The following is a 27,846-nucleotide window of genomic DNA, read 5'->3' as shown; positions in this document are numbered from 1 at the left end:
AGAAACGAGGATAGACAGTATTCTTCTTCCTGTTGTATTTTTAGGCTCTTCGGTCAACTCCTCTGTGTCAAAGTTGGCTAAACCAAATGAAGGTGTGGCTTTTCTTTTGCATTTCTTTTACAGTTTTCTGGCCCATCCCGGTTTAAACAAATCTTTCTTCTAAAATCAGAGCAAACCACACATTTTAGGACCCATTTCACTCTGTTGATGCCCTTCTCCATGTTTCCCCACAACATTGGGAAGACGTGTTACAAGACTTGGAGCTGTTCCATCGTTGCTGTTCTGTCCCAGCTGCCAGATATCCTGTCACCATAAAACAATGGCTTATGATTAATGGCCAACACATCTCACCGTTCAGTGATGCGAAGCTATTAATTGATACTTATTACCCGTGTGTGACCACAGACAACTCAAATTCATCTACAGGTAAACACATCCTCTCCGCTCCCAGTAATCATGTCAAAGTGAAGAGTATTTACAAAGGGTTTGAAGTGGGTTTGGGGCAGCAGTGATTCAGAAGAATGGCCCCGGGGCCTGACAGGATGTTGGGGGGTTGTGTCATTTTTTCCTGACTCCCTTGGTGATGAGGGAACACATAAAGAAATCCTTTTACACACAGATATACACAGACCAGAATACACATGCTCAGCCTTTCGTGTTACACACGCATAGAAATGGTTGTTTGACAAAGTAGAGTCCATGAGCTCAGAGGAAGTCTGCCTTTTTTCTCCTGTTTTGGACTTAAGCTGCAGCATGCTGATGCAGGCTACATCAAACGCTTACTGGAGCCCTGCATCTCGCCATCTCACTCGGCACCAAGAGCAGAACAAGAACTTGTCTGTCACTGCTCTAATTCATTGTCTCCCTAGGGCAAAATGAGTACTGACAGACATAAATGGGAGAAATGAATGTTGTAAGATCATAGTCAAGGGTGCTGATAATCTGAGGAGAGGTGGAAAAAGAAAAGATGAAGCAGATGGAGGGATGTCCGTAGAAGTTAGACTGGCTTCAGAATAAAGTAGATGTTTGAGAGCAAAATGAAGGAATGCATGCCCTTGTGATTTGTGCTGTTGACAGTACATTATTCTGGGGTGACCACCTGTTCTGAGCCTTCAGGTACCCCATCCATAAAACAACAGCAGATGGACACTATAAAATGCACTGTGACCAGCAGCTATGCATTTATAGGTGGGATCATATGTCTCTGTGTTTGCCTATTACATCAAATAACCCACATAAATATTGAAATATGCTTACATTTGCTCTTGCTCCTGTCTCCTAGCATGCCCCAGAGGCAGTAAAGTGTGATATTCTATAGGTCTGATGTCCCCACCCGTATCCCCTAACGTCCTCCTAACTCTGTAAGCGAATCGGCCAGTTAGCCATTGAGGAATGTGGATGTCATCTCCCACAGCGAGGTGACATTCTCAAGTGTTCCTCCTCTGACTTCTCTCCACTTCTCAGTATTTGGCTCTCTACCTTTCCCCTACTTCACCCAAAAATCTGCCACCCGGAATTAAATGTTAAAATATGGATAGTAAATGCTAAAGAACAGATGGACAATGCAAGAGTTTAGGCACGTTTAATAAAAACCGCCTCTACTTTGAATTTTTGTGGATATCTGATTCCAGAATGGCAGCAATTTAGACATAATTTTCAAAGCCAAGCTCTGCAGTTTTAGGAGCCTATTTGTGTCTTAGCTCCTCATTAACAGCCCCACTAATCAAAAGCTTTAGGTCATTGCTGTTACCGACCATCAAATGTGTGGGCCTTATGCCCGTAACACAAGAACTGACCAGCAAAGGAATTTTAGGCAGTCCACAGTTGGTTAAGTGGCATGCCGGAAGAATTGTGAAGGGCAAGTTGCAGTCCAGAAGACTAAAAAATATAAAAGAAAACTAAAATGACTTGCTAAAGTAAAACCTTGTCTAAAGTTGAACTGTTCTATACAACAGAGTATTAGGGTTGCCATAAATAAAAAACGAGAATAAACTTGTAGAATTATGAGGGAAAAAGTCCAAATTTGAAATTAATGAACCTGTTGAAAATTTTTTAATAAAACAGTCAATATTTTACCAAAGAAAAAAATTATAATTTTATGAGTTGAGAATTTCCAAGAATTGATATAATTTAAGGCAAATGTCTGTTAACTTAGAAAAACAACAAAAAAAGAACCAATATGTTTCAGTATGAGAAATGTGGAGCGCATTGTTTGCGGTTATTTTACCATTGGTTTCACAAATAAGGTAAATCTTTCAGTGATTCAGCAATATTTTATTATAAGTATAAGGACATTGAAAAGAATTTGCAGGAAACTGGGCCTCTTCAGATGAAGATTCCTGACCCCCGAGGAGTAGACTTCTGGCAGGGGCGCTGTTAACGCCGTAGGCAGTGTAGTTGCAGAGATCCAAATGCATTATAGGACCTCGATTCCTATGTTCAACTAAAGCCTTATGGCATCACCATAAATAGGTGCATTGATGGATTTAGTTGGCATGTAATGTGGATGGAGACCTACTTAACCAGCTATATTTTTGAAAAAGCATGGCTTTTCCCTTGCAAAATTATGACTTTTTTCTCATACTTTTATGACTTTATTCCCATACATGTATCATTTTCATGGTGGCCCTAATGCTCTATCGTAGTTTTACGCCAATTATTCATGGGGAAAGTCTTGTTTGTTAGACATAGCCCCTAGTGGCAATTTTAAGAAAGGGCATTTGACTTTTGTTACTAACTTTTAAAATGAGTTTTAGTCTGGAAGTTAAAGATTGACCCCTTGGCTTCCAATATTTTTTAAACAACTATTTATCTGCCTTGTCATCAAAAAATGTAATGCACAATTTTGAAGGTGACCTTTTATTTTATTTTGCAACTTTAACAAAATGTTGCTGTCAGTCAATTTCACTGTGTCGTATATGTTGCATTTTTCGAAACTTTTCACAATAATTACAGGTAATATCTGTCTTAGGTGCCCGGGTCCTTGTCTGGCTCCAGTAAAAAAAAAAAAATAATAATAATAAAAAAAAAAACTAGACTGATGAAGTGCAACAGGCTTTGTCCTCTTTCACTCTGCCTCAATCTGTCTGTCAGTGTGCTCTTTCTTTCAAATGTCTCCCTTTTTCATTTTCAGAGCCAAACCGATAATCTGTAATTAGACAACTGTGCAAACTATATTGAGAAGTGTTTGCGAAGTGCTGAAAGGCCCTGAAAGGGTTTTTGCAAGTGTATGCTAGTAGAGGTTCAGTTAGAGTTCATCTCCTCTTGGCTAAACAATGTTTTTTTTTTTTCTGGACTACATTTGTTTACACAAAAACAGAGACGCATCTGCTTAAACATACACACGCGCAGCTAGATACAAGTAACTTATGGAATTAAAAAGAGAAAGTACAGATTTGCCTTTTTATCGTCTGAGGATATTTTTCTGCTTCTGGGTTATTGTGATTTGGAGTTCCCTATCTGCAGAACAAATCATTTTAAATAGTATCAATTAAAATCTCTTAATTGTCTAAATGTCTGTACAAATCGAATTAATTAGGATTAAGCAACGTTGGGTAGTTTGAGAAGCAATGAAAAGCTCAAGTCGACAGAAAAAAGGGAGAAAGAGAAAAAAATCTCGACAGAAAAATGACTAAACAGACTTGCTTCAATGGGTTTATATTTTGTTTTAGATGAGCCTAATCTAACAGCTGTGAGTAGTCATTGCACACCCTTGTACTGACAGTTATGGTCAGCTTCAACCATTTACTTTCACACAAGTTAACCATCTGATTTTTAGAACATTATTCCATTCCATCAGAAGCCAGGAGAAAAACGTGCATGCACTGGTAAATAAACCATGTCAACACAAAAGCTCATTTGCATTTGATATTTGCGTGTGTATCTTTGGTACTGGGCCACAGAAGCACAAATAGACGTTTTCATCAACTCCCTCTGAATTTCACAACTGGTTAGGTGCCTGGGACAGCTCCCTTCCTGCCTCCGAGCTCCTGCTTTTTCATCCAATGCCTTTCAGTCAGGTTATCTATCTCTTCCTGTGTGTTTGCAGCCACCACTGTGTAGCTTGGAGAAGTGGCTGATGGGACTGCGCGAGGCCCAGGCGTGCTCATGCAGTTGTGTGTATGTTTGTCTCTCTTTGAGTGACTGTCTGCCCCAGTGTGTGCACTGCAACGGCACTGGGCTGTGTAATTGAAATGGAAATGAGCCAATCAATGGCTGCAGTGGTTTTCCACCTTGCCCTGCGTTCACTTCGCTGTTCTATCTCCGCCAAACTCCCCATGTTTGTGACTGTTTGAAAGCGTGTGTGCTGAAAATGCCTGGCCCCTCCGTTTTTAACCCAAGGGCCTGAAGAGATGGTGTGAAAATGTAATCAGTTAGTAATAACAATTATCTCCTCGTATCTGACAAACACACAGGCCCTCACACGGTGTCCAGCTGATTTCCCTGGCCCTGTGTTATGACCCACAGCTCATTGGGACAGCTGTGGCATACCAAAAACATGCAATTATCACCATTTGACAATTAGCTTCCCATCCAAGTTTGCTCCTTAATTACCCTGTTTTACAGCTTGAAGGCGTCTGCTGCTGCTCTGGACTTCTGCAAGTTCCTCTAAGAATGAGGGGAAAAAAAGTGCCTTATGACTCAGGGACAGAAATGTGATTTAGAATTAGTCTTTGCTCATGTTTCACATTAGAGGTGAGTAAAAACTCAGCATCAACTCTGTCTGACCAGCTTCCTAAATGACATTCAGCAGCTGTCTTTTAAATTTAAGAAGTCTTTCTCTTTTTTATATGAACTCCAGCTCTTAAAGTTTCTGTAGTTTCAGAAAGAGGAGCAAAGGGAGAAAGCAAATGTTTAAATCAGTCAGGCCAGACGTTCTATTGACTTTACCCAGCACATTATTAAACGAAGTCTGCAGAATGTCTGTTTTAGCCCAAGGGTGGACTAATTTATCTTCTGCCTATGGATTCCAAATTAGGAGATTTGCAATTAGGACAGTTAAAATTTTAGAGGAGAAAGTAGTATAAATATGACTAAACCTGATGAACATTCAAAGATGTTATTTTTTTCAAATATATCTGCTTTTGTTATTGTAAGCAAGTCAGACCTGTGGGGGAAAATAAATCAGACCTCCTTTTAAATGTGTGCTCTTTTACAAAAACAGAAAAATACAAACATCAGAAAGCAGACTATCAGCTGATGACCAACCTTTCTAACTTTTATAATTATTTATTTCACATCATCTGTTATTTTGTTTAGTGAGGTCTCCATAACAACTGATGTGTAAAAAGAAGTGTAACTAAAGGTGTAATCAAATATAAGAGCCACACAGCTTTTTCTTTCTTGTTTGTTGCCCGGTCATGCTTTGCTGAAGCGAAAAAAAATCAATTTTCAGTCATGAGGGGCATCTGACACAGTCAGTCAGATGCTCTCTACTGAACTTCTGAACTTGTAAATCTTAAAGACAATAGCCTAACAAATGTAGATCACATCCCCTCGAAACCCCAACCTAACATTACCAGCGCAACAAAAATGGTGAGCTGTATTGGCGCTATCTAGCTGTACAGTTTAGGCCAGATGCCAGCTTGGACAAAGATAACAAAGATGTGCTTGAATCTTGAGGCCTGCTAATTGTAGATTTTTTATATGACAACTGCAAACTTCTTCAAACAATTTTTTGTCTGCTCCTGATTCACAACAATTTGAATAAAGAAATACTCAGAAATGCAGTTTTAATTTTAATTTCCTCATACATGCCCTTCATCATGAGAAATAGGCTACAGGAACATGTTAAAAACACTAAAAGCACAATTTTCTTTTGAGACCGGGGTTTTTAAATTAACTGTAACTTTCAAATCAAAAAACAGACCACACCAGCTTCAAGGAAGAAGGGTCTTTATAAGGTCAAAAATGAAATAAATACAAAAGGCATAGGTATGCGTTTGTGAACACCATCTGTTTTGTGTACATGTTGACATGTGGACAATTTTTGCAGCTAGCAGGTGTGTTGATAACATTTGAGTGTGTGCGGACAGGCCCCGCCCTTTTTGTACTACATTTGAACTGTACCGTAATGATAAACAACCAGTAAACCTGTCTGCTCTATGCTGCTTCATGGTCTTACCCCCCCTCTCACTATCACCCCCCCTCTCTAACATCTCTCTCTCTTCTTCCCTTCTTTCCTTTTCCGTCCGGTCCAACACCAAAGATTTTCAAACATGGTTGAAATTAATAAAGTTTGGCCTCAATTACAAAAGGGGTTTATTCAGTCATGCCTTTGGTTTGTCTGAAGATTAATAACCCCTCTTGTTAAAGTAAAATATGTCCAACACAAGAGGCCCTCAGCTCTCATCTGCCTGCCTAGCTGTTGGACAGGACAAGTAAAAAAATAAATAAAAAATAAATGAAATAAATTATACATTTGGCTTGTGACTCATTCTAGGGATTTGGTAGTCATAGTAGAGACTGTGTTTTGTTAAAAACAAAAAAAAAAGGTCCACACAAAATAAACACAGAATCCTTGCAGTCTTTTTCATTCTGTGTTTCAATCCCTTTTGTGATCCATCTATGTTTTAGAACCAGGTTCCCTCCATTTCCCTCCTGCCTGTTTCTCACCCCCCCGTCTCTTTCCCACTCTGTGTCATTAGCAGCTCCTGGTTGTCTCACTGCTGCCCCTTTGCCAGCGAGATCCGGAGCGCTCTCTCAACCGATAACAAATCTAATGTGTGTGCTCCTCATCAGCTGTCTGTTAGATGCATCTCCCCTGCTCATATGCATCTGCGCAATACGTTACAAATGCTCGTCTTGTCCCTTTTTATGATCCCAGTCACCCAAACATCTTCAGCCTCATTTGCAGTCTGTGCCACAAGCCACTCTTCCAAGGCGCAGAGAAAAGGGCAGCTGAAACATCACACGCACATGCATGCACACTCTGATTCTCATTCTTCTTCTGTTTCTCTCCATTTCCCTCTCACGCACACACACTGGGGTGAGCAGATGGGAGGATGTGACCATTAAGTCGGTGACATTTTAAAGGAGAAAAAAAAGATGCATAGCTCTTTCTGGACCTTCACACACATGTTTTAAGTGAAATGTTACAGATGAGCACCTCCCTGCCTCAACTGTAAACACCCTTACACTGGTATTTACCCTACACGGGTAAACACTGAAAAACCACATTTCATGGCTGCTCATGCTTACATGCACACAGATACATATAAATATACAGATCAGCATCAAGAGACATATAATCACAAACATGGGGAAAAAGGCATTTTTCTATTTGATGCTGATTCTTGCATAAAATATATTTAATTAAACCGACAAGTGTTAAGTGAAAACACCACAAGATTTTTCTCAAACTGCACTTTGATCTTCGAAAAGCGGTGATCTGGTTTGCATTATGATTCCACTCCACTGAGAAGTGTTTTGAAAAAACGACACAAAGTAAAAGCACTTTAAGTGCACATACTGCAATTTGATTTTAAGAGTTCCCCTTTTTCTCCCTGGGAGTCAGAATTTCAGCGTTGCTCTGAAAGGATAACAGAGCTGCATAGCTGATATGAGAGAACAAAAAAGTGAGATTTAGGACAAATGAGGAAAAATGGGGGGGAGCAAGAAGTTTTATGCATTTGCGAAGGATTCTTTTTTTAACAGTATTGAAAAATGTTTGAGACATTGCTTGAAAATCAATTAAATTAATCTTTTTTCTCTGTTTGTATTGAGCATCTGTTTGAGAATTGTTTTATGAGGTAGTTCTAAATTTGTATAACTTATATCTGTTTTTTAAAAGACTCATAGTTTTTTTCCAATACTTTTAACTCCTTGACATCAATGCAAATATGTATCTAACTTTCCATCTATTTAGAATCTAAAAATTCATAAATGCAGGCCTAATGGGTTTACAAGATGTTGTTGAAAAACGCGAGACCTGCCAAGAGAAAAAGGTTGTAATGGTGCCTCCACATGGCAATACAGAGACTCAAGAGTCCTTAGGATGAAATTGTTTTTTCCCGCCACATTCAACCATTGTTGTGAGAAGCCCCTCTTATAGACAGCACTGGCAGATTTCAATTAAAAGTTTTCTCAAAAGTCTTGTAAGGTTGTGCTCTTTAAAAATTAGCTGCCTCTCACTCATAGAGGCATCAGCTGGAATGAGCCAGTAAGAAGAAATTGTGAGTAAGGGCTTGGCAATTTTGCAGTTAACATCATCGCTCTTGAAGTGTTTGAAGTGTGGCTGCGTAATTGGGGGCATCCCTACCAGGGGAACAGGTGTTTGACATTTTTTTAGATGAGCCTCTTGAGACCTTGAGGTTAAGGTCACACCACCCTTGATATAGCATAGAGCTCCGAAAAACACATCCGACTTCTAATTCTGGGAAAATTTCATAAATGAGACCCCCATTTGGTGTGCAAGAGAGAAGAAACTGTGGTTTTCCGAGTGTGTGTGTGTGTGTGTGTGAGTGAGTGCCAGATGCTAGTGTGTGACAGTGTGTGGCCTTTTGATGAAACTCCTGGTATGTATTGCAACCCTCTGACCCTGTGCGGCCTGCTCTAGATCATTGCTGCTGTAAAGATGCTTCACTGCACAGCCCTCGGAGACAGCCAGGCTCCATATTTTTCTTATCATGACATTTATAGTCCTGCCATCCTGCAATCCTGTATCCCTTTATACATTACAGTCACTTGTGTTTTTCTGGAGAGATCTTTCAGTAAATGTTTCCTTTTACTTGAGAGACCTTAAAACGGTTTTCTTGGTGGAGTGTTTTCTCAGAGTTGGATACTCTATGCTACCATCATTGGAAAGAAATGCGTGTGTCTGTGTGAGTAAATATCTGTTAGCAGGGAAAGGTTTATAGATACACCAGCATTTGCTTACTTGTTGAAGTTAGAGGAATGCCATTGGATGTTTTTTAGATTTCCATGAAATTGTGCAGAGACAGACTTCCAGTTAACAATGATTCGCTAACAATTTATTAAATTATTTCATGAACTGAAAGTCTTTATATGAATTTATTTAGGCAAAAATAGACTGTTAATCATTTCCACTTCTCTTCCTTAACCAGGTTCCACCGTGGAGACTACCACATCGACGTGTGCATAAACGACTACCTAGATGTCTACTGTCCTCATTACGAAGACTCGGTGCCTGAGGAGCGGACAGAGCGCTACGTCCTCTACATGGTCAACTATGATGGTTACAGCACATGCGACCACACCGCCAAGGGCTTTAAGCGCTGGGAGTGCAACAGGCCGCATTCCCCAAACGGACCTCTCAAGTTCTCTGAGAAGTTCCAGCTCTTCACTCCCTTCTCCTTGGGCTTTGAGTTTAGACCGGGCAGAGAATACTACTACATCTGTGAGTACAGGCTTTACTTGAGCCACATAAAGAAAAACTACAGAGTTTAAGGACAATTCAAGCTTTTGCTTTCTGTTTAGCCTTTATTTATACATTTTTCACATTTTGCAAGAAAGAAATTAGAAATTTATAAATTGTGACATTTAGTTTATTAGTCTGACATAATATATATAAAACACGGTAAAATATTTTTTTTTATAGGTAAAAAATGTCAAAATCCCAGGTTGCTATAGTTTTTCTATTGCCACTAAAAAAACAAATTATTTTTCTTTTTGTTCATTTTTTTGCCAATTTGTTTTTTGCTTTTCGTATCCCAAAAAAAAGAAAGAAAGAAAGATCTTACACAAGCTTCTAAACAAAGGAAATGAAAGGAAACGTAAAGACGAAAATTTGTTTTTTTTTGCCCCTCTTACATTTTCTGTACAAACACTTAAATATATATATATATATATTTTTTTCCTACAATATAGCACACATTGTAGCATAAAAAATATAACAAATAACACATTTTTGAGTTTTTTTTTTAAATATATCTTGACATATATACATATTCCGCAATACAGCAAGTATTATGTTTAGAATAACAAATCTGTGATTATTTCACTTTGTGAAACTGGACACATATTATGTTGTTATTATTTTATTTACATTATATGCATTATGTAACACAAACAAGGAATACATCTTCATTTAAGATACATGAAGCCCTTTATTGCAAAAACCTAATTAGTTTATTTTTTAGATCTTTTTCCAGAGCTTTAAAACATTTTATCCTCAACAAAATTAACACACTTAACCAATTTAGTAATTTTGTTAAGATCATTAAAATAAAGGGCAAAAAGTTGTGAACCAATAGCCCTGTGGGACTCCACATTTAGGTTATAAGGTGTGATTGCATCATGATCCTACTGGCTTGCAGGATTAGAGGTGCTGTCTGAAGTGTATTAGAACTGTCCAAACCCACATGGACACTCAGAAAAAAGAGGGACCCATATTATCGATTAACTAGACTCACAAAGTTAGATGGCCCTTTCCTGCCCCATAGTATGTGCTTTACGAGAGACACCATTTTTCAACCATGCTTTCATAGCTGCTCTGCAGTGCTGTTAAGGTGACAAGACAATGATCCTAGCAGATGTTTCCCTCTCTGCTTTCAGCCTAGCTTCACATAGTATTCAAAAAAATCTTTTGCCTAAAAGGGAATTCTTTAGGGGAGTCACATTGAGACATTTCACTTATCCCGCTGCGCAATTCTGAATCTCTCAGAAAAGGATTTATTCTTCAGCCTGTATTTTGTTAGGCCTCTCTTCAGGTCTGGATACACGTCATACTGTCTGACTTTTGGCAGAGGAACTGAACCAAAATGGTTTCATGTGTAGTTGAAGCCTTTGGGAAATGAGGTTTCATCAAAACAACGTTACAAAGTGGAAGTTGTCCCTTCATTTCCTTAGAGTTCTATGAGACTTTGTGAGTCCCACTTATCACAAAGTGCACAAAATCATCTTTATCGCTGTTTAAAACAAAGACTCAAAGATTGTTGGACCCAGATGGCTAATGCTGACTGTCAAACTCTCTTACATGGTTTTAAAAGTGAAGACCACAGCAGAGCTTTGTCTGTTTGTTTGGATCGGCTTTCTTCCTTTTAACCCTTTTATAGAGCCGTTAACCTGACAACTGGACATAGATTGTGTACTTTACACACTTTGATCCACAGTTTTTCACCCCAAATTCCCAATTCCCATATTTAGAGAATTGACTTTAAAGAAAAGCGGACAACTGACCCTTCCTAATGCTTTTTGCTGTTTCCATGGAGAATAGATACTGCCAGATTTTCAACACGAAGGAAGAAGCCCGCATCTTTTTTATCAGCCAATTTTTAGTCTGGGAGTCAAAGGAAATAATATGATATGAAGTAAACTGGGAGTATAGATGTGGGTCAATATGGAGTTAAAATTTTATCTGTTACCTCAACCTCTGTTTGTTTTTTAATGTTTTTATTTTATCTTTTCTGTTGAGAGGTGGTTGTCCTGGCGCCCTGATTATATTACACCATGATAAAAGGGGCTTCTATTGAACACATCCCTTCTGCCACTGAATGCCACATTGGCCTGCCGCTTCATCTGCTATTGAGCGATTCCAGTGTATAGATGCACGGCTACTATAGCGGATATTAAAGTCATCTGCCATGAAGTCATCTGACATGTGATATTCTGTTGCTATTGTCCAGCCGGACTCTCCATAAGAGGCCCGGCGGATGGCTGGTGATAGATGGCACAATCACTTAACGGATCAGAATGTAAAGCTGAAACGAGATTGAGAGGAAGATTCACTGCACCTTTCATTTCATCTGCTTTTCTTTCCTTTCTACCACCACTTTCATCAGATGGTAGACAACTGGAGGCCAACACAGGATTGCAGCAATATTTTAATATCTCATAAATGCATTCAAAAAACTTATTGTTCATCAACACAGACATTTTTCCTGAAGCAAAAAAGAAGTAAACATCTAACATCACAAACTTTTACTGGGAAAGAGTTCAGTTCCACATTCACTTTTACCAATCATTTCCACAGTAACTGCACTTTACTGCCCACTAATGTGCCAAACTGTTAAACCACTAAGAGCCACTAGGAAGTCAACCGATGCAGGTTATTTAAAAAGTAAAAAGGGAGAAAATCACTTTTGCTTTGATTTGACAGCTTTTTAGCACAATTATATTGAATGTTTGATTTTCTTCAAACCATTGAGGTACTATTGGCCGTAAAAGGCATTGCATTACAGGAAAATATGCTGACAACGAGATTTTGCCTTCATGAACAATATATCAAATCTGCACAAAACACTTGTATTATTTATTTATTTTTTTTAACTTCTAGTCACTTTATCTCATCTTAAAATTCAGTTTAATTAGACTTTTCCGAAAAAGGTTGTGTTCAGTATTTACAGCAATTTGTCAAAGCCTACTGACTCCTCTTTTATCTGATGATCTCAAGGCATGGCTTTGCTCCTCATAATAATAATACTTTCAAGATTCCATTATAGTATTTTTGTGATGCTCACTCAAGTGATTAACAATCTTGTCAACATTTAACTTTCTGGCTTTTAGGAGCACACTCTTCTAGCTATGACTTGATGACGTTCATTATAATTATTGTTGCTAATGACGATAAGAGCTCAACCAAATAGCATGCAGGCATAAATACATAATTAAACTTAAGTTTGAGAGCTAAATTTCACATTTTCTTCAGCATAACTACTTGAATGAACAAGCAGGCATTTTCTTTTCTTTTGTTTTGGAATCATTAAACTATAATCTTAAAATCTCTGACAGTGAATGGAGATGTTAAAGTACAATGGGACAAATGTATAATCAAGAATCTCAAAACACGATGCGTCTAAATGACAGCTGCTTTCAGCAGTACTTCTATCTTTTTGTAATATGAGACGTAAACGTATCCATATATTAAAAAAAAGACTCCATCAGACCACTGGAGCTCAGCCCACTGAGGATTTAAAAAAACAGATTTTAAATAATTAGTATTTTAGTGTACTAAACAGCTATAATTGTCAAATTCTTATCATAAAAATATACCTAGAAAAGTTAAAACCTTGTTTGCAAATCATTTAACCATAGCGCTAATCAAGTGTAAACAGAATAGAAAAGCCTTTATTTAATGACATGCTGCATCATGAAAATGAATCTTTTCCTCATCTTTGTTAACTTTCTGCTGCTAAATGACTGAAGGGACCAGGCGTAGAAATGGTTTGCCCTCTCTGACATGATGGATTCGCTTTCTTGTTTGTAGATGAAAATTAAGATGTCAAATCATATTCCTGCAGAGAAAATTCCTGTTAATGGTGTTTTCGCCCTCTGAGTTTGATGCGGGTCGAGGGTTGATTTGTTGCATCTCTGATAGAATTAGAGGGGAGACGGGATACTGCTGTCATCTGCTTCAACAACAGAAACAGCTTAATCTACGCTCGCAGGACGAAGGGAATTCACACAAATGGAGGTCATAATTCTTCATTTTTCTTTGCATCAGCCTCTCGTCTCTGTCAGAAGCCGCTAATTGAAGACAATAGGAAAACTGGAATTTGGCAGGAGCCTACACTTCATGTAGACAATATTCGGTTACGTTCTCCCCACAGATCAGCCCCAAACCAGCTGAATAGAAAACACGGTCATGGGGGATCAACAGAGGAATACATGAAGGAGCTAAAGTTTAACAGATTTAAGGAGGAGTTTAATCAGATTCTGATCCCGTATGCAGGCAGTTCAACAAAATGCAGCATTAGCAGATACTGACTTACAGCTCAGAGATCTGCCTCTGGGAGACATGAAGGATAAGCGAGGATGCTGGGACAATGCGGGTCAGAGTTCACAGAGCATTCTTGGTTAAAATGAAACCCTTCTGATTTTTGCTGATGCAAGCAGGATTTTCTAATATGGACACAATCCGGAAGATTGTATTTGAGTGATATTAATCTGAAAAGGGCAGAAATCCAATATCAGTGGTAGTTCGCTGCAAGAAATGAAAGAGAAGACTTATGGCATTTTTCAGGATGTGAGATTCGAGAAAAGAGAAGAATTACATGCTGTGATCTTGCAGCTTAAAAACAGGCTTTCTTGTAGTCTGACTTGCCTACCCACATGAACTGGATCTTCTTCTCAAACAATCAATAACACTGATGTGTCCCTAGGAGTCCTACGGAAAGTCTGCGGCTGATATCAAGTGAGCAGTTACTAAATGCCCATCACAACCCAGAGGGTGGTGATGAATCTGCCTCAGATTACTAAATGAAAAACAGTCAGTGAGGTTTCGGTTGCTCCACAGATGCCTGTAGGCCAAACATAACACTTTGCACAAGTCTTGACTTGTACATGTCAGGCAAATCCACAGTAACCCAATCTTCTCCATAAACTCGCATTCAGCTTTAATGGACCAGCGCACGCCCAAAACTCAAAGATTTTCTTCAAAACATTTTCAATGGCTGTCCTGGGCTTGAGCATAAATCCTGTGTTGCAAAATGCTCCTTTAAGCTGCTATCTGGGGAGGAAATATAACAGAGGAGGGAGGAGGCACAGGATGATTGCATTAATGGAAAAATGAAATAGTCAGATGATGTTGCATGGACTCTGTATTTTGTGGGGCCTTGTGATGGTGCCTAATAATGATAAAGAATTTGGACCGGTCCATTTGTGATATGTGCATGGAGCCGCATGTGGACACCGTCATAACCTTTCATCCAGTCACATGAAAAATCCACACTATCAGCAGCGTTCAGAAATGATCAGAGTTGATCAATGTGACAGGAAGCTACATGCAAACAATTAACTAGACACACGCATGCACTGTATACATTTATAAAAAGACAAAGGCATACAGATGCACACTGTCTGCAAGGCATTATTGTAACCCTTATAGAGGCTCTGCCCTTCTCCTGTCTCCCATGCCCACTTCATCATTGCTTCTCTCCCCTCTTCATCCCTTCCTTCTTATGGGATTTTTGTCCACTTTTCCCAAGCACAGATCCTTTATAAAGCAAAAGATAAGGTGAGGTTGGGTTGCTTTTCTTTAAAGCCCAAAGTTCCAGTTCGAAACTCAAGATTTTTTTAAGTAATCAGTTAAAGGTTTTTCTTTTTTTTTTCTGAATTGAACTGTGAGCAAAACAAGTAGATCTGCATCCCTGGAAGGAAATTACCATGCACTCCACTGAAGCTCTCAAAAGTGTGAGCCATATTGGTTTCCTGAAGTGGAGAAAGCAGCAGGTGGACCAGCTGTCACTCACAGCACGACAACTGAAAGGACTTTCTACACGAAACGCTGAATTTTTGAGTGAAAAACTCAGAAAAAGGTTTTCAAGGGCAAGAGGACATTTTATAGTCTTGTTAAATATGTAGCTCATCATAAGATATGTGTCATGTATCAATAATTTTGTGTTAAACATAAACAAACAAAAGAAGTCACTTATTTTTTAGAAAATAAATAGAAAAGGTTAACTAACACACTAATTGGAGATGGGTTACTAAAATGCCAAATTATAGCAGCTATGTCGAAATTTCTGGCAAAAGGAAACTGAAGGGGAGAAAAGCCTCTAATCAAGTTACCTAAGTTCAACTGCCAATAGTATTAGTCAACAGTTTAGCTGCCAAAAAAAACACAGATGCCCAGAAAATACAGGAGATCAGAGGAGGAGCTGAGAGATTTTATAAGGTTCCTCTCTCCTTGTAGTGAATCATAGATCATATTCTGTTGTCTTTGGGAGCTGATCATTAGCTGATAATTCGTATTCATCGTTGACAGTTGAGCCTCTGGCATGGAGGCAAAAGTTTGACGTCAATAAACTTGATAAACTTAAGTTCCATTCAGGCCATCTCACCTTTCTCTTGTCGTCACTGTAATCATATTCTGACATGGAGGTGCAGAGAGAGAGAGAGAGAGAGATAGAGAGAGAGGTCAACTCATTTATCTGTTTAGCTTTTTTATTGTTTCTTTAAACATTTAACCTTTTCTTACAGTATCACATGTAAAATAGATTTTATTTTTGTGTTGCTGTACAGTTTTTCCAGCAACAAGTTATTGCAGTTTGTAACTTTTTAGAAAAAATTTTCAGGAAGAAATAGAGATAAAACTGGAGTTAAAAATGTATAAAACAGATTGGACAGATTTTACTGTTAAAATAGAATCTTCTGATACATGATACATTAGGTGTATATTGGTATAAACCCCTTTTGTATTTGAGGCTAAACTATATTCATATAAATTATGTTTGTATAGATTTCTGACTTTTTAAAAATGAAATGTTAACCTTTGTTCAGTTTAAATCTCTTTTTATGTGAGAACAGTTTTTCATAAACAAACCAACTTTATTGAAGAATTGAGATTTTAAAAGAAATGGAAACAACGTGAAATGGCAGTGATATTCAGTCTCTAAAAAAGAGAAGTATTTTTTTACATTGTTACCAAAGACTTAAAGTGCAGTGGCTGCCTTCGAACATACAAAAAAGGAGAGAATGTGTGATGCAGGATTATAGACAGTTTAATGATCAGAGACTTGATGAACTGAGGACTTTGACTTTGAATTTCTTTCTTTTTGATCTCCAAGAAGACAGATTGGTTTGAGTACCATTATGTGGTCTTTGAGAAAAATAACGACTCTTGATCTACTTTGACTTAATAGTGCGGGAAAATAATTGTAACCCTGAACTACTGCACTCACAATAATGTGGGGAAATTAGAGCAATCATCTCATAATTAGGCATTATCAATTTCAACTGCCTTCTCTCTCACATCCTAGTGGTTTGTCTCATTTTTCTTTATTACTTGTGACCTTATCGTTTTTTTCTACAAGTGGCATGAAGAAAAGATTTGTTCACTTTTATCACAGATTGAAGGATGCAAGACAAAAGTAAAGCGCAGCTCTTAGCTTTGAGGATCTCCTTCTTTAATTCAATTTTTGAGTTCCTCCTGTTGTAGGTTAGATTGCCCACATCAGTATTTATTTACTCATACATTGTGTGTTAGCTGTTGTCGGCATGGAAACGATTATCATGGAGCAGAAGAAGGCTTAAAGTTTTTGGAAAGGAAGCTGTGTGTGGGATTATTTTCTTTAGGTGGCCTCTCTCTTGGAAACCATGCATGTTTACTCAGACTCCTGGACCTAAACTCTAACAAGGTTTTTTACTATCTAATCCACGTGACTAATCCTGGTGAATGAAAGATGAGGCCAGCGGGCTGTTATTCAGTGAGTTTGCTCAACTGGCCAACAAGAAAGATAAAGTGATGGGCAAAAAATTTCCTGGTATTCATGTATGCCATCCTCTAGATACGAAGGGTTTGGATTTTGTCTAGTCAGAGCAAGAGGTTTTTCTATTTAGGCAAATCTAAGTGTGCTAATGATGCATCAGAAATCAGCACACTCCTGATAAAATGCATTTAGCCCAGCCTAAACTCTGCCTTTGCCTTCATGTCACCATGTTTTATGTCCCTGAGTTTGCTTTGAGAATCTTGACCTGAAAGACAAAGGAAATGTGGTTTCCACTCAACATGATATGCAATAAAGCTGGACTTGGGCGGTGATTGAAACAATAGTCTATCTGAGCTCCACTGATCCCACCTGTTTGTTCTCAGGTAATTGCACTCTGCTTCGTTCCATTTGCCTTAATGCTGATTCAAATGCAGGCTACTGAAGGAACTACAGAGAAGTCCGAACTCCCTGTCATCCATGCTTAAAGACCCACTCTGATGAAAATGAGGTTTTAGCTGTTTTTTAAATGTTCTTGTAGCATTTTTTTTAGTTTTTAGCATTTCTTTATGCAAGTGGTTGTGAATCAGGAGTAGACAAAAAAATGCTGTTTGAAAAAAAGATTGTATTTTTGACAGAAAATACATTGGGCTCCCTGCACCGCTCCATTCTGATGCAGGGTGGGCTTGATTCACACCAACAGTCCCGCCCCCAACTTAATGGTGAATTTCTGATATACTGCTGCTGCTCTGCAGAAATGACTGTATGTCATAAAAACAGTATTTTGAATTAAAAACAGCATAATCATAATTAGAAGACCACTTATAAAATAGATCCATAATCTGATCGCAGTGGGTCTTTAAGGTTGAGTTTAAACTTCACACTATCAAGAGTGCACCCATTAATGATTGTTATGTATATGCAATCAGTCTCTTTTGAAACCATTTGCCTAGAACTTTTCACATCAGGGAAAACTTGTAATTTGGTCATGTAATACTCTGCATCCTGATTTTTAACATTCTGTGGTTCCAAACTGCTTATGAAAGCATTAAAACACTAGAACCTTGCAATTCATTGCAGCTTAATGCTACTTTGTCCACTCATGTCCTTGATCTTCTCTTGTGTAGGAGGCAGGGAGAGTGTCATGCTCTGATTCGAAAACATCACTAGAGCTTCACAAACCAGCAACATACTTGGGACTCCCACATGCTCTTTAGCCATTGTCATCAGGGCCATACTTCTCTCATGATCAGCTGCTTTGCTAAGTGGCTGATGTCGATGGCTCTGACTCAACTCAGCCCACAATGATGAAGAAGATAAAAAATGCGGAGATGGTGCGTCTGCGTTTGGCATTAGATGTGCACATATTGAAAATGGGAGGGTAAAGAGATGGAGCAATAGGGAGAGTGACACAAATTGTGTGGGCACTGGTGTGTATGTGTGACTGAGTGGGTGAGCGACGGTGGCCAAGGTTCATTAGCGTGTCATCAGCTGCCTCCACAGCAAAATAATAAGGTCCTCTTTCTCTTTGTTCCCTCCGCTCCCCTCCAACCCCCACCGGCATCTGCTGAACATGAACCGAGCTGTGACAAATAGCATCTGATCTTAAATGACCTCTCTTGTGCGGTGATGCATTGTGGAGATAACAGCTGATGAAGTGACAAAATTAAAATGATAACACTGAGGTTATACATCAAAAATGGACCGGGAGAGCTTGATGAGCTGTACTGAAAGCAGACGAGAATGCAATATGTATTTGACAAGAGGTGGATAATGGAGATGGCAAAGTGCACGATGGTGTTGCTGCCAATGAGAAATGAAGCTGCAGTTCTTTCTGAGGTTGTTAGTTTCTGTTGTTTCATTGAAGACTTCTCTTAATAGCTTTACATTTTCCTGCAGTCTCATCTTTAAAAGAAATAAAAGACATTGCTGTGATCTCTCCACAGACATTTTTGAGAATAGTTTCTTAATTGAACTGGAGAGAGCTTAATTATTTAAAATTATGTTAAGCAAGTACTCACACATGTATTGGAAGCATGGGGAGTAATTGATTCTTTTCATTATTTATTTTAAACACAATAACAGTTTATACTTGATCATAAATGTTCATACAATGTGATTATATTGATATATAGCATTTTTATGCACACATACAACATGCACAACATCCTTATTGTTATGTATGCACAAAAATGACTATGATCTAATTATGAGCATCATTAACTTTCATATGAAAAAATCTATCAGGAGAAAGATATTTTTTTCTTTTTTGAAATCTTTCCCTTCAGATCTTGACTATCTATTCCAATGAAAATGTTGTTTTTAACATCTTCTTATAGCTTGTTGTAGAACAGACTGTATATAAAGAAAATGAAGATTAAAATAGCATTTCTGAGTATTTCTTTATTCATATTATTGTGAATTAGGAAAAAACGAATAAATGTGCCACAAACGGGCCTCGAACTCCCTGCTTCACTCCATTTTGATGAATCCACTTGTAGATGACTAGATCCATGTACGTCTTTGTTTTCTTCATCTGAGCTGGCATCTGCCTCAAACCGGTACCGCTTGATTGCTCCATTATTGCTCGTGAGGGGCTGTAAGCTAGCAGTAGAGAGTGTAAACAAAGGGATGATAGGATATCAACATAGGCTTACTTCTGCATCCACGGTCCGGCCCACAACTCAGAGGTGAATTTTTGAAGAATGTCTGCTGCTCTGAACAAACTTTGAACTAGAAACAACTCAGTTTTTTTTTTTCATTTTGCCTAAAAATGGAATAATCTAATTAAAATATCAATGGTAATGCTTTGCAAACAAATCAAAAGATGACTGGAGTGGTATTTTAAAGAATGCAATCACTTACTACTTGCATCCTGTACTTGTTGCACATTTAGCAAATCTTGTAAGCTGAGAAAGAAGTATAAGCTTAGAGTATTATTGAAATTTCAAAACAGTTTTGATAAAACTAGTTCTGTTACGTTAGCTGGGTTTTCATACATATTCAGGCAAAAACCCTTCTTTCTTCACACTGAGTTGTAGTTTTTGGGGGAAAAAAACACAAGATGTGACTGTACCTCTCACATTGCTCAAATTTGACTCAGTCATAATGATTCTTGTTAATACATTTTATGAACAAGGCGCTTTTGGACATTTTTATGTTGTTGTTAAAAGGTGTTCTGTTCGATGCTGCTGCATGTTTTCAACAGTTTACAGACAAAACAAAACAATATATTATTTAGTCCTATATGTGCTATCTGTGCCAAGAATCTGTTCATAACAGCACATTTGCATATTTCTGCCTTCACAGATAGTTTAAAAAAAAAAAGCAGATCTCATGCATTTAGTCTGGGTGTACAGTACAGCACAGAGTTGTTTGTGCGTGTCAAAGGAAGCTAATTTAGCTTAAAAATGAACATTGCCACAATGACAAATGAGAAAACAGGATTTTACAACTGAGGGGAATAAAGAAAGGCAGGACGTTGGGTAGAAGCCAGCAACAGAAGACTAGAGAGATCCCTAAAAAGCAGCATTTGGATGTTCCTGGCCCCATTACATCTGATTAAACCACAAAAAAAGAATGTTATCCAGTGGGATGGAGAGTCTTGGTGAACCTGACTTGGATACCAGAAGAAAAGTGGCCTAAATTTACCTCAATTTGATAAAGTCCTGACATAAGACTGCAACATATATTTTTAAACTATCAAACATTTTTCTGCAGCAATCACCCACCATGATCCAACTGCCATGTGCTTGACCCCTATACTTGTCTGCAGGAGGCAGCACCTGATGCCTCACCACAACACTATTAGTGGTCAACCACCCATGCACACACAGACACACACACACAAGCATATTGGTGTCTTACACACCTACTCCCCTTGAGATATTTTTAGTAGATGTGATACAACCTTTATGGTAACTAACGCTTTGAGATTCACACCCCACGGACCAGACAGGAAAGGATCCAGTTCCCGACAGCAACCGCAAACTGTCTGCACACGGAGTGCACATATCCAACATGGCTGAACGTTGTGCAACATAGAGTGTTGAGGCCTTATAGAAGAAGATCAAAAGTGTCTAAACAGTTTTTTTTTTTTTACATTTTTGTCTGAATGTTAATATTGCACACATTTGATCTGCCTTGAGCTGTGCCTAGTTGTAGTATCTGAACTTGTAGAAGGAGAGCTCAGATTATGAGTCTGTGTTTCCTGGAGACTCTTTCCTCACACATCTGCAAATGCTTTTAAGTCAAGATTTCACCAGGACCATGACTAACTCAACATAACCTTTTTATGAGCCTGCGCTAAGTATCCCAATGTAGTTTCCTTTCCTTTATTTTCTCTTTTTTCCATAAAAAAATAACAATTGCTGTAGATTTTTGTTGTAGTTTAAAAGTTATCCTGTACTACATTCTAGGTTTGATCCACACCAACCTCGCTCGTGTTTTATTCCTGTTTTTCAGCCTCCACCATTGCTCAGAATGGGAGAAAAACATGCCTGAAGCTGAAAGTTTTCGTCCGACCATCAAGTAAGTGTTTACAACTTTGAAGCAGAACTTAGTGGAGCAGGACTGAAAATTAAAGCAATCAAAGATGAGCAACCCTGAACAACACTTCTCTTACGGGGCAACATCCTTCTTTCATTTGTCACAGTCATTATCTGCTTGCTAAGAAAAGGGTGTGATGAAAACACAAAAGTGTTTTAAATAAAATCATCTGAATGTTGCCATGAGCTTTGTTGCTTGGAGTGTTTAGTTTGAGGGCTGCAGGGTGGGAGGGGCTTGATAGAAATGTAACTCATCTATTTGGCACACATGTAATGACTTCTGATTCTCCCTATTTTCTGTTATAGACAACTGTGTGAAAACTATAGGCGTACATGACCGTGTTTTTGATGTAAACGACAAAGTAGACAATACATTAGAGCCACGAGGTTAGTATGGCTTCCTGCTTCTTTGTTCTTTTTCAGTATGACTTTCATACATGTGTCTCTTGTTCTGTACCGCATGCCTGGAGCTGTTCTACCATCTCACTGCATGATCCTTTCTCTGACAGATTTTTTGCCTAATTGCTGGAGTGCTGTTATGTCACTGTTTATGTTGCTATATTAAAAAAAAACTGTTTTGGAGGGCTGTGCATTCTCTGTTGCTACATATTTGTATGTAAACACTAACATCATAAAACACCATTTGGAGCACAGCGAGAAAGATTTTCTCTGTTTCAAATGCATAACCGTTTGATGACTGTGGCTGTGAACCAGGCCCAGTCAGTGGAGAATATCACTGCATCAGCCACATGCTGCTGCTTCTTTCTCAGCAGTCGGTCTACTCGACATAAAGACTGTTCCACTGTTGAAATATGCAAAAAAAAAAAAAAAGTCTGCAGAGGGGGAAATCCTCTTTTCAAGGCAACATACTTTGTTAAACTTTGCCCAATTTTCTTCCTTTTTTTTCTTCTTCTGCTGATTCATTTCATTGTTTTCATAGTTCACAGATGATGCAATTTCCAAGAATTGTTGCAACAACCTGAACACTCGTTTTATTTTAAGATAAAGTTTCAGGAGTTGCATCTAACTGGATATGCAATTCCAGATTCTAAGTCTTTATCATTTATCCATCCAACCGGTTTCTTACATGCCTGCCTGCATCCCTAAAGGGTGATTCTAACAAAAATAGCAAGCTTTTATGACTTCCTTTTGCTTTATATTCTCTCATAAGTAGAGCTTTCATCCTTGGCCGCTGTTGCACTATCCTTGCCACAAATACAAATGCATGCATTTGTATAGTTATGTAACTACCTGATTCTTTGTTCTGTCTTTCTGTCATTTGCTGAGCATGTTTCAGCTACTTCCAATGGTACGGCTGGTACAGCTGCACACAGACTCCAATGCCTCTGTTAGACAGAAACAGGGCTGCAGCTTACCTGGGAGAAAAATCCAAAATGTTTCTAAGAATCAAGAGCAAAATATAGCAGCTGAAGTTCAAATGGCAACTCAGACATCATGACATGGCATTTTCTGTATGTTAGCTCTGCTTTGCTTGGTCCAAATAGAGCTTTTGCTTCACATACCTTCAATAACTGTGTCAATATTGCATTTAACATTTTATTTATTTTCACAAGAAAACAGCTTTTACCGTAAATTCATGTTTTTTCCCCTTGTTCTTTTCCTACATTCTAGATGACACCAGCCATGAAACGGCTGCACCCTCCCGAAGTGAAACAAATGCTGTGTCGCACCTGCATAAAACAAGCCCACTTCTAGCTTCATTGCTGGTCAGCTTAGCAGCACTCTTCACTTTATAGCACTCCCCTCTGTGCTGGAGGTCATTTACACCTAGAGTGGCCTGAATCTGCCCTAGGCTGCAGGGTTGGGAGGGGATTTGGGAAGATCGGGTTTGTTTGGTCGGGCACAAGAGCAGGCTTCTCAAGGAACCCTCTATTTTTTTCAGAAGAATATTTAAGTGGTCTTTCTCCGTCTGCGAGTGAAAAATAGTTGATGTTGAAAGTGGGAGAGACAGTTTCCCCTCTAGAACCTTCAACTAAGATGCCAAATCTTCTCTTTTTGACACTTAGTGATTCTTTATTTCCCGAGAATTTTGACATTGCCTCACATGACGTTTATCTCATCGTAGCAGATGTTTACACAGACATTGACACACACTGCATAGCAGATACGGACAGCATTACACACACAATAGCAGTAGAGGTTTGACTAAGTCTCACACAGTGGTAGTGTTATGTACTGAAAATGATAGATAATAGAAATGACTGTACATACAAAAAGATAATGGAAAGTCCCGAGACCTCCCAACACCTTCAAAGGAAAGTGTGTTAATCCATTTGTGAAGGAGTTGTAAGAAGTAGAATCTAGTTTAGTGGAAATAATCCAGTGATAATGAAGGCATGGAAAAGAAGAGGCACGGTTTTTAACTGGGTGGACTTAATGACTTTAGTGATCTTTTTTGATTTTCTTGGTTTTAAAGATTCCTTTGTGCAAAACATGTTGATTTGCCAAATAAAACACCACTGAGAGAATTTGCTCCACTCGTATCAACAAAAAAACAAAGCTGAGACTGTACTTCACACAAACTTTGCCAACTGCAGCTATGAACAAGAAAGAATATCTTTTGAAAATTGATCACAGAGTTTCACAGCAGAAGTAAAATTTACTCATGTGATGCGTACTAAGCTGAGCAGCAATTTCTTGTCTCTGTTCCAGATGAGCATCAGTCAATATTCCCAATTCTGCAAACATTTGCATCTTTTTTCCATCTCTATTGACTCTTAAATCAATGGCTAAAAAATGAGACACGGCTTTAAAAAAAAATGACTTCTTACTTTTTTCCAAGCCACAGCAGTGTTTGGCAGTAGTTTCATCAGACTTTATTTTTTAATGAACTGTGATATGAAATTCTATTAAATTATTTACATCTTTCTTCTGTAATATGGCTTTAGCCTATGAGGGCAGTGTTACATTTCTCTTCCTTTCAGTCAGTACAGCAGTTAGTACAGCATTTACTGAATTTATCTACAGCTCCAATTAGTTGAGATCACATTGTGTAAACAGACGGGCACCCATTAAAATGCACGCCTGTGTTTGCTCCAGCTACACTAACGCTTAAATTCAAAAGACAGCCTTGTTCAGTGGTGATGTTCAGTTTCCTGCAGCTCCCACAAACATGGTTCATTTGCATAATAGGAACGTTTTTTTTCATAGGAGTTTTGTTTTTGACTATAAAAAGTATAAATGGAAAGAAAATATAGATCCAATGAAGCTGACTTTCTCCCTGAGCTGTAATGTGAGAGTTTGGGGAACCGATTGGTGAACAGAAAGTGGAAAAATAGGGCAGGGAAATGAGTGCAGGCACAATTGCATGGCCACTTTCTGCTCCTAGTGTTGCAGGTATAAGTGACTCTTTAATGAGGTTCAAAATGACAGGCATGTAGACCCCATGTTGTGGCAAGGGGAGTAATTTCTGGCATTAAAAATAGATGGTGGAAGGCTTGGGGGGTCTCGGGAGGTGCAGGGGTAGATTTCCACAGTAGGGGGTTTTAACACACCCGTGACCTTGCATTTTGGGGGAGTTGGTGAGTGAAGGAGACAGAAAGAGGGACATACACACACTGTTAAAACGGCAAGACAAGACGCTGAAGCTAGTTTGATTAGTGCCTAACAAAACAAATCAAGACAACAGCAGAAAATCAATGATTCTGGAGATACATTAATTCAACTACATCCCATTTTGTACCACTTAGTCTCAACGACGTGCACTGTTATGTATTTACTTCTAAACTTGGGGCTGCTTTTTTGTGTTTCTCTGTCTAAAAGACAACCTCTGCCTTTGGTCATTATTTTGCTTTTGTTTTATGTCAACCAAGTTAACAATCCTATAGCAGCAGAACACCTGTGGGGCAATAGATTGATCGGGTACTAATTTTCAGGACAATCCCACATGGATTTTATTATCATAACTCTAGCCTCAACAGAAACTGGCTTAAATTTGTATCGTATAACTATAAACACTTTTTGGTTTTGTATTGCTACCATACCATGATTTAATAGTCACCCACCCTAACCTGGGACATGAGGATCAATTTCTATACTGGATACCGTGTATCCTGAGGTAGTCAACCAATAAACAAGTAGTGTTAGGTTAGTCTCCGTTTTGTACCTTTCTGAAGGACAAAGAAAAAAAAGTTACATCCTTGGTAAAACTGTATAATTATTATTATTGCTATGATGATAATGATTATGAATATCATTATTAGAAAACCTCTTGATGTAAATAGTGTTTGATATTAAAGTATTAATTTGGTTCTTATGTCTTTTCTAAAAGATGAATCCCATATTATCTCTGGGTTTTGCTGAGTGTGTACTGTTCTTAAAAAACACATTGTGTGCTACGATCCTCAATGCCTAAAGAGACTTTGAATGATTTCAAAGTGGAAACCAGTTGGAGCTGTACACATCCGTGTACCACAGGCTGGACTTTAGCCGACAAGAGGCTCATCTTTTACATGTTTCAAACCAGTCACCAACCATCACCACCTCGTCATGATGGGATCCCGATTTGAAAAGAAACTCATGGGACTTGATGGATGCTCTGTTTGTACTTTTTTGCCTTCAGGATTTTTTGAAAGCATGTTGATCAGCTCAAAGACACAATATGAGTGAACGGTTGGCTTTATTGACTGGAGGGATCTCACCAGTTTCATTTTGTGGCATGCGCATGAACTTGACAGTAAAAAGAAAAAAAAATCTAAGAAAAAGTAAAAAAAAATCAAGTTTTTTATTAAAAATTTTGTTTTGCTGTTTTTTTCCCCAGATGTAATAGAGTTTCTGATCACTTTCATGTTGTGTTTTTGCATTGCCATTGGAGTGATGTCAGACTGTTTAGTTACATAGGTCAATTGTACATAACACAAGCCATTGATGTGCAGTCAAATTGGGGCTCAGTCATTTTAAAAATTTTAAAAGCAACTTTTGACTTTTCTTTTTCTTAGAATGACTGTGTCCTTCCCCATCCATGGCATTCATCCCATGTCTCCTTCAGCCTTTTTCACTCTCTTTTCTCCCATAAGAAGGAGTTTGAGAGTAGATACATCAGTGTGGACATTTCTGAGCATAAAAAAAACAAAATGTGTGAGACCTATAAGGTTTAGTGTGTGTCTCATTTGCTGTAGCTGCAGTGAATGGGAAGCTGCAACCCTCTTTGGCAGCAAAGAGTGTTTCCCATGCCTTAGCCCTTCAGCCTCTGCCCTGGAAGCCCCGTCTGTGTTCAAGAAGCTTTCTACCATTGTGCTTTTACACAGAACAGCTGCTGGCGTCGAACAGACAACAACAGGGCCCTTAACTTTCTCTCCTTTTTTTAACAACCCTACATCACTTGTCACCAAAGTAGACGTCGGACCTGGGCACGGTTTAAGGATTAGTACATCCTCTCGAGCTAATCCTAAACTGAATTGTTAGCGGGGTGAAGCATGTCATCGATCCAAGTTCTGTGGGCAAAGCCTCTCGTCTCTCTTTTTTGCTGATGAACCACTTAAATTTATGTCCTTCCTCATTTTTCTTGTGCTTGTGTAACCCCTATCACACCAAATGTCTCTCCTCCTTCACCTTTGAACCCCATTTCTACTTTGCCACCAGTGGGAAATGTTTCCAACCTCTTTTACAGTATATACCTGACAAGAAAACTTGACAAAAAAAAAAAACGTCTGTATTTGTATATACATGTGTCTGAGCAACTATGAGTACAACAATAAAACAAATACATTGCTTCGACGATTGTATCCCTGTTTTGTACATTTTTTAGGTTCTATGTAAAGTTTAAAGGAATAAATCATCTCTTTTTGGGGTGCTTTCATCAAAGTTGTGAGCTATCGACATCATCGCACTCTTCTGCTTCAAGTTTGTCATCATGATATAGGTAAGCCGTCTTCCCTGAGAAATCGCACCTTATAAAGACTGAAGGGAACTCTATCCATCAGTTCCAGAAAAAGACCATAAACCTCCTTTCACTTCAGTCAGGCACTAATGAGGACACCTAATAACCTTCTGCTGGACCCCATCAGCACCATTAGCTTCTCTTTCCATTTAACTCTAGTAATTAGACTGAGAATCAGTAAGCCCTGAGGACCAAAGGAGGTGAAGTGGAGTGGGTGATAGTGGAGATGGGGAGGCTGATAAGTCAATTACATTCCATAAATGTTATCAAGATCACTGAAATCTGACTTAACAGA

General features: G+C 38.5%; 1 protein-coding gene across 2 annotated transcripts in view; it reads left to right on the top strand.

Annotated features, from left to right (window-relative positions):
* efna5b (ephrin-A5b) overlaps positions 1-27,388 on the top strand; it is a 90,868-nt gene extending 63,480 nt beyond the window's left edge. The window contains exons 2-5 of one of the 2 annotated variants that reach the window (XM_004072303.5): positions 9,066-9,358; positions 21,570-21,635; positions 21,959-22,039; positions 23,285-27,388. In XM_004072303.5, the coding sequence (XP_004072351.1) occupies positions 9,066-9,358; positions 21,570-21,635; positions 21,959-22,039; positions 23,285-23,409 (565 nt within the window). In that variant the 3' untranslated portion in view covers positions 23,410-27,388. The remainder of the gene's footprint in view (positions 1-9,065; positions 9,359-21,569; positions 21,636-21,958; positions 22,040-23,284) is intronic. The other variant, XM_011478959.4, reaches the window with a different exon arrangement.
* The last annotated feature ends 458 nt before the right edge of the window (positions 27,389-27,846 follow it).

Source organism: Oryzias latipes, chromosome 9 (genome assembly GCF_053564925.1).
Source record: "Oryzias latipes strain Hd-rR chromosome 9, Olatipes_Hd-rR_3.1".
Lineage (NCBI taxonomy): Eukaryota > Metazoa > Chordata > Actinopteri > Beloniformes > Adrianichthyidae > Oryzias > Oryzias latipes.
This window is presented reverse-complemented; position numbering and strand designations above follow the sequence as displayed.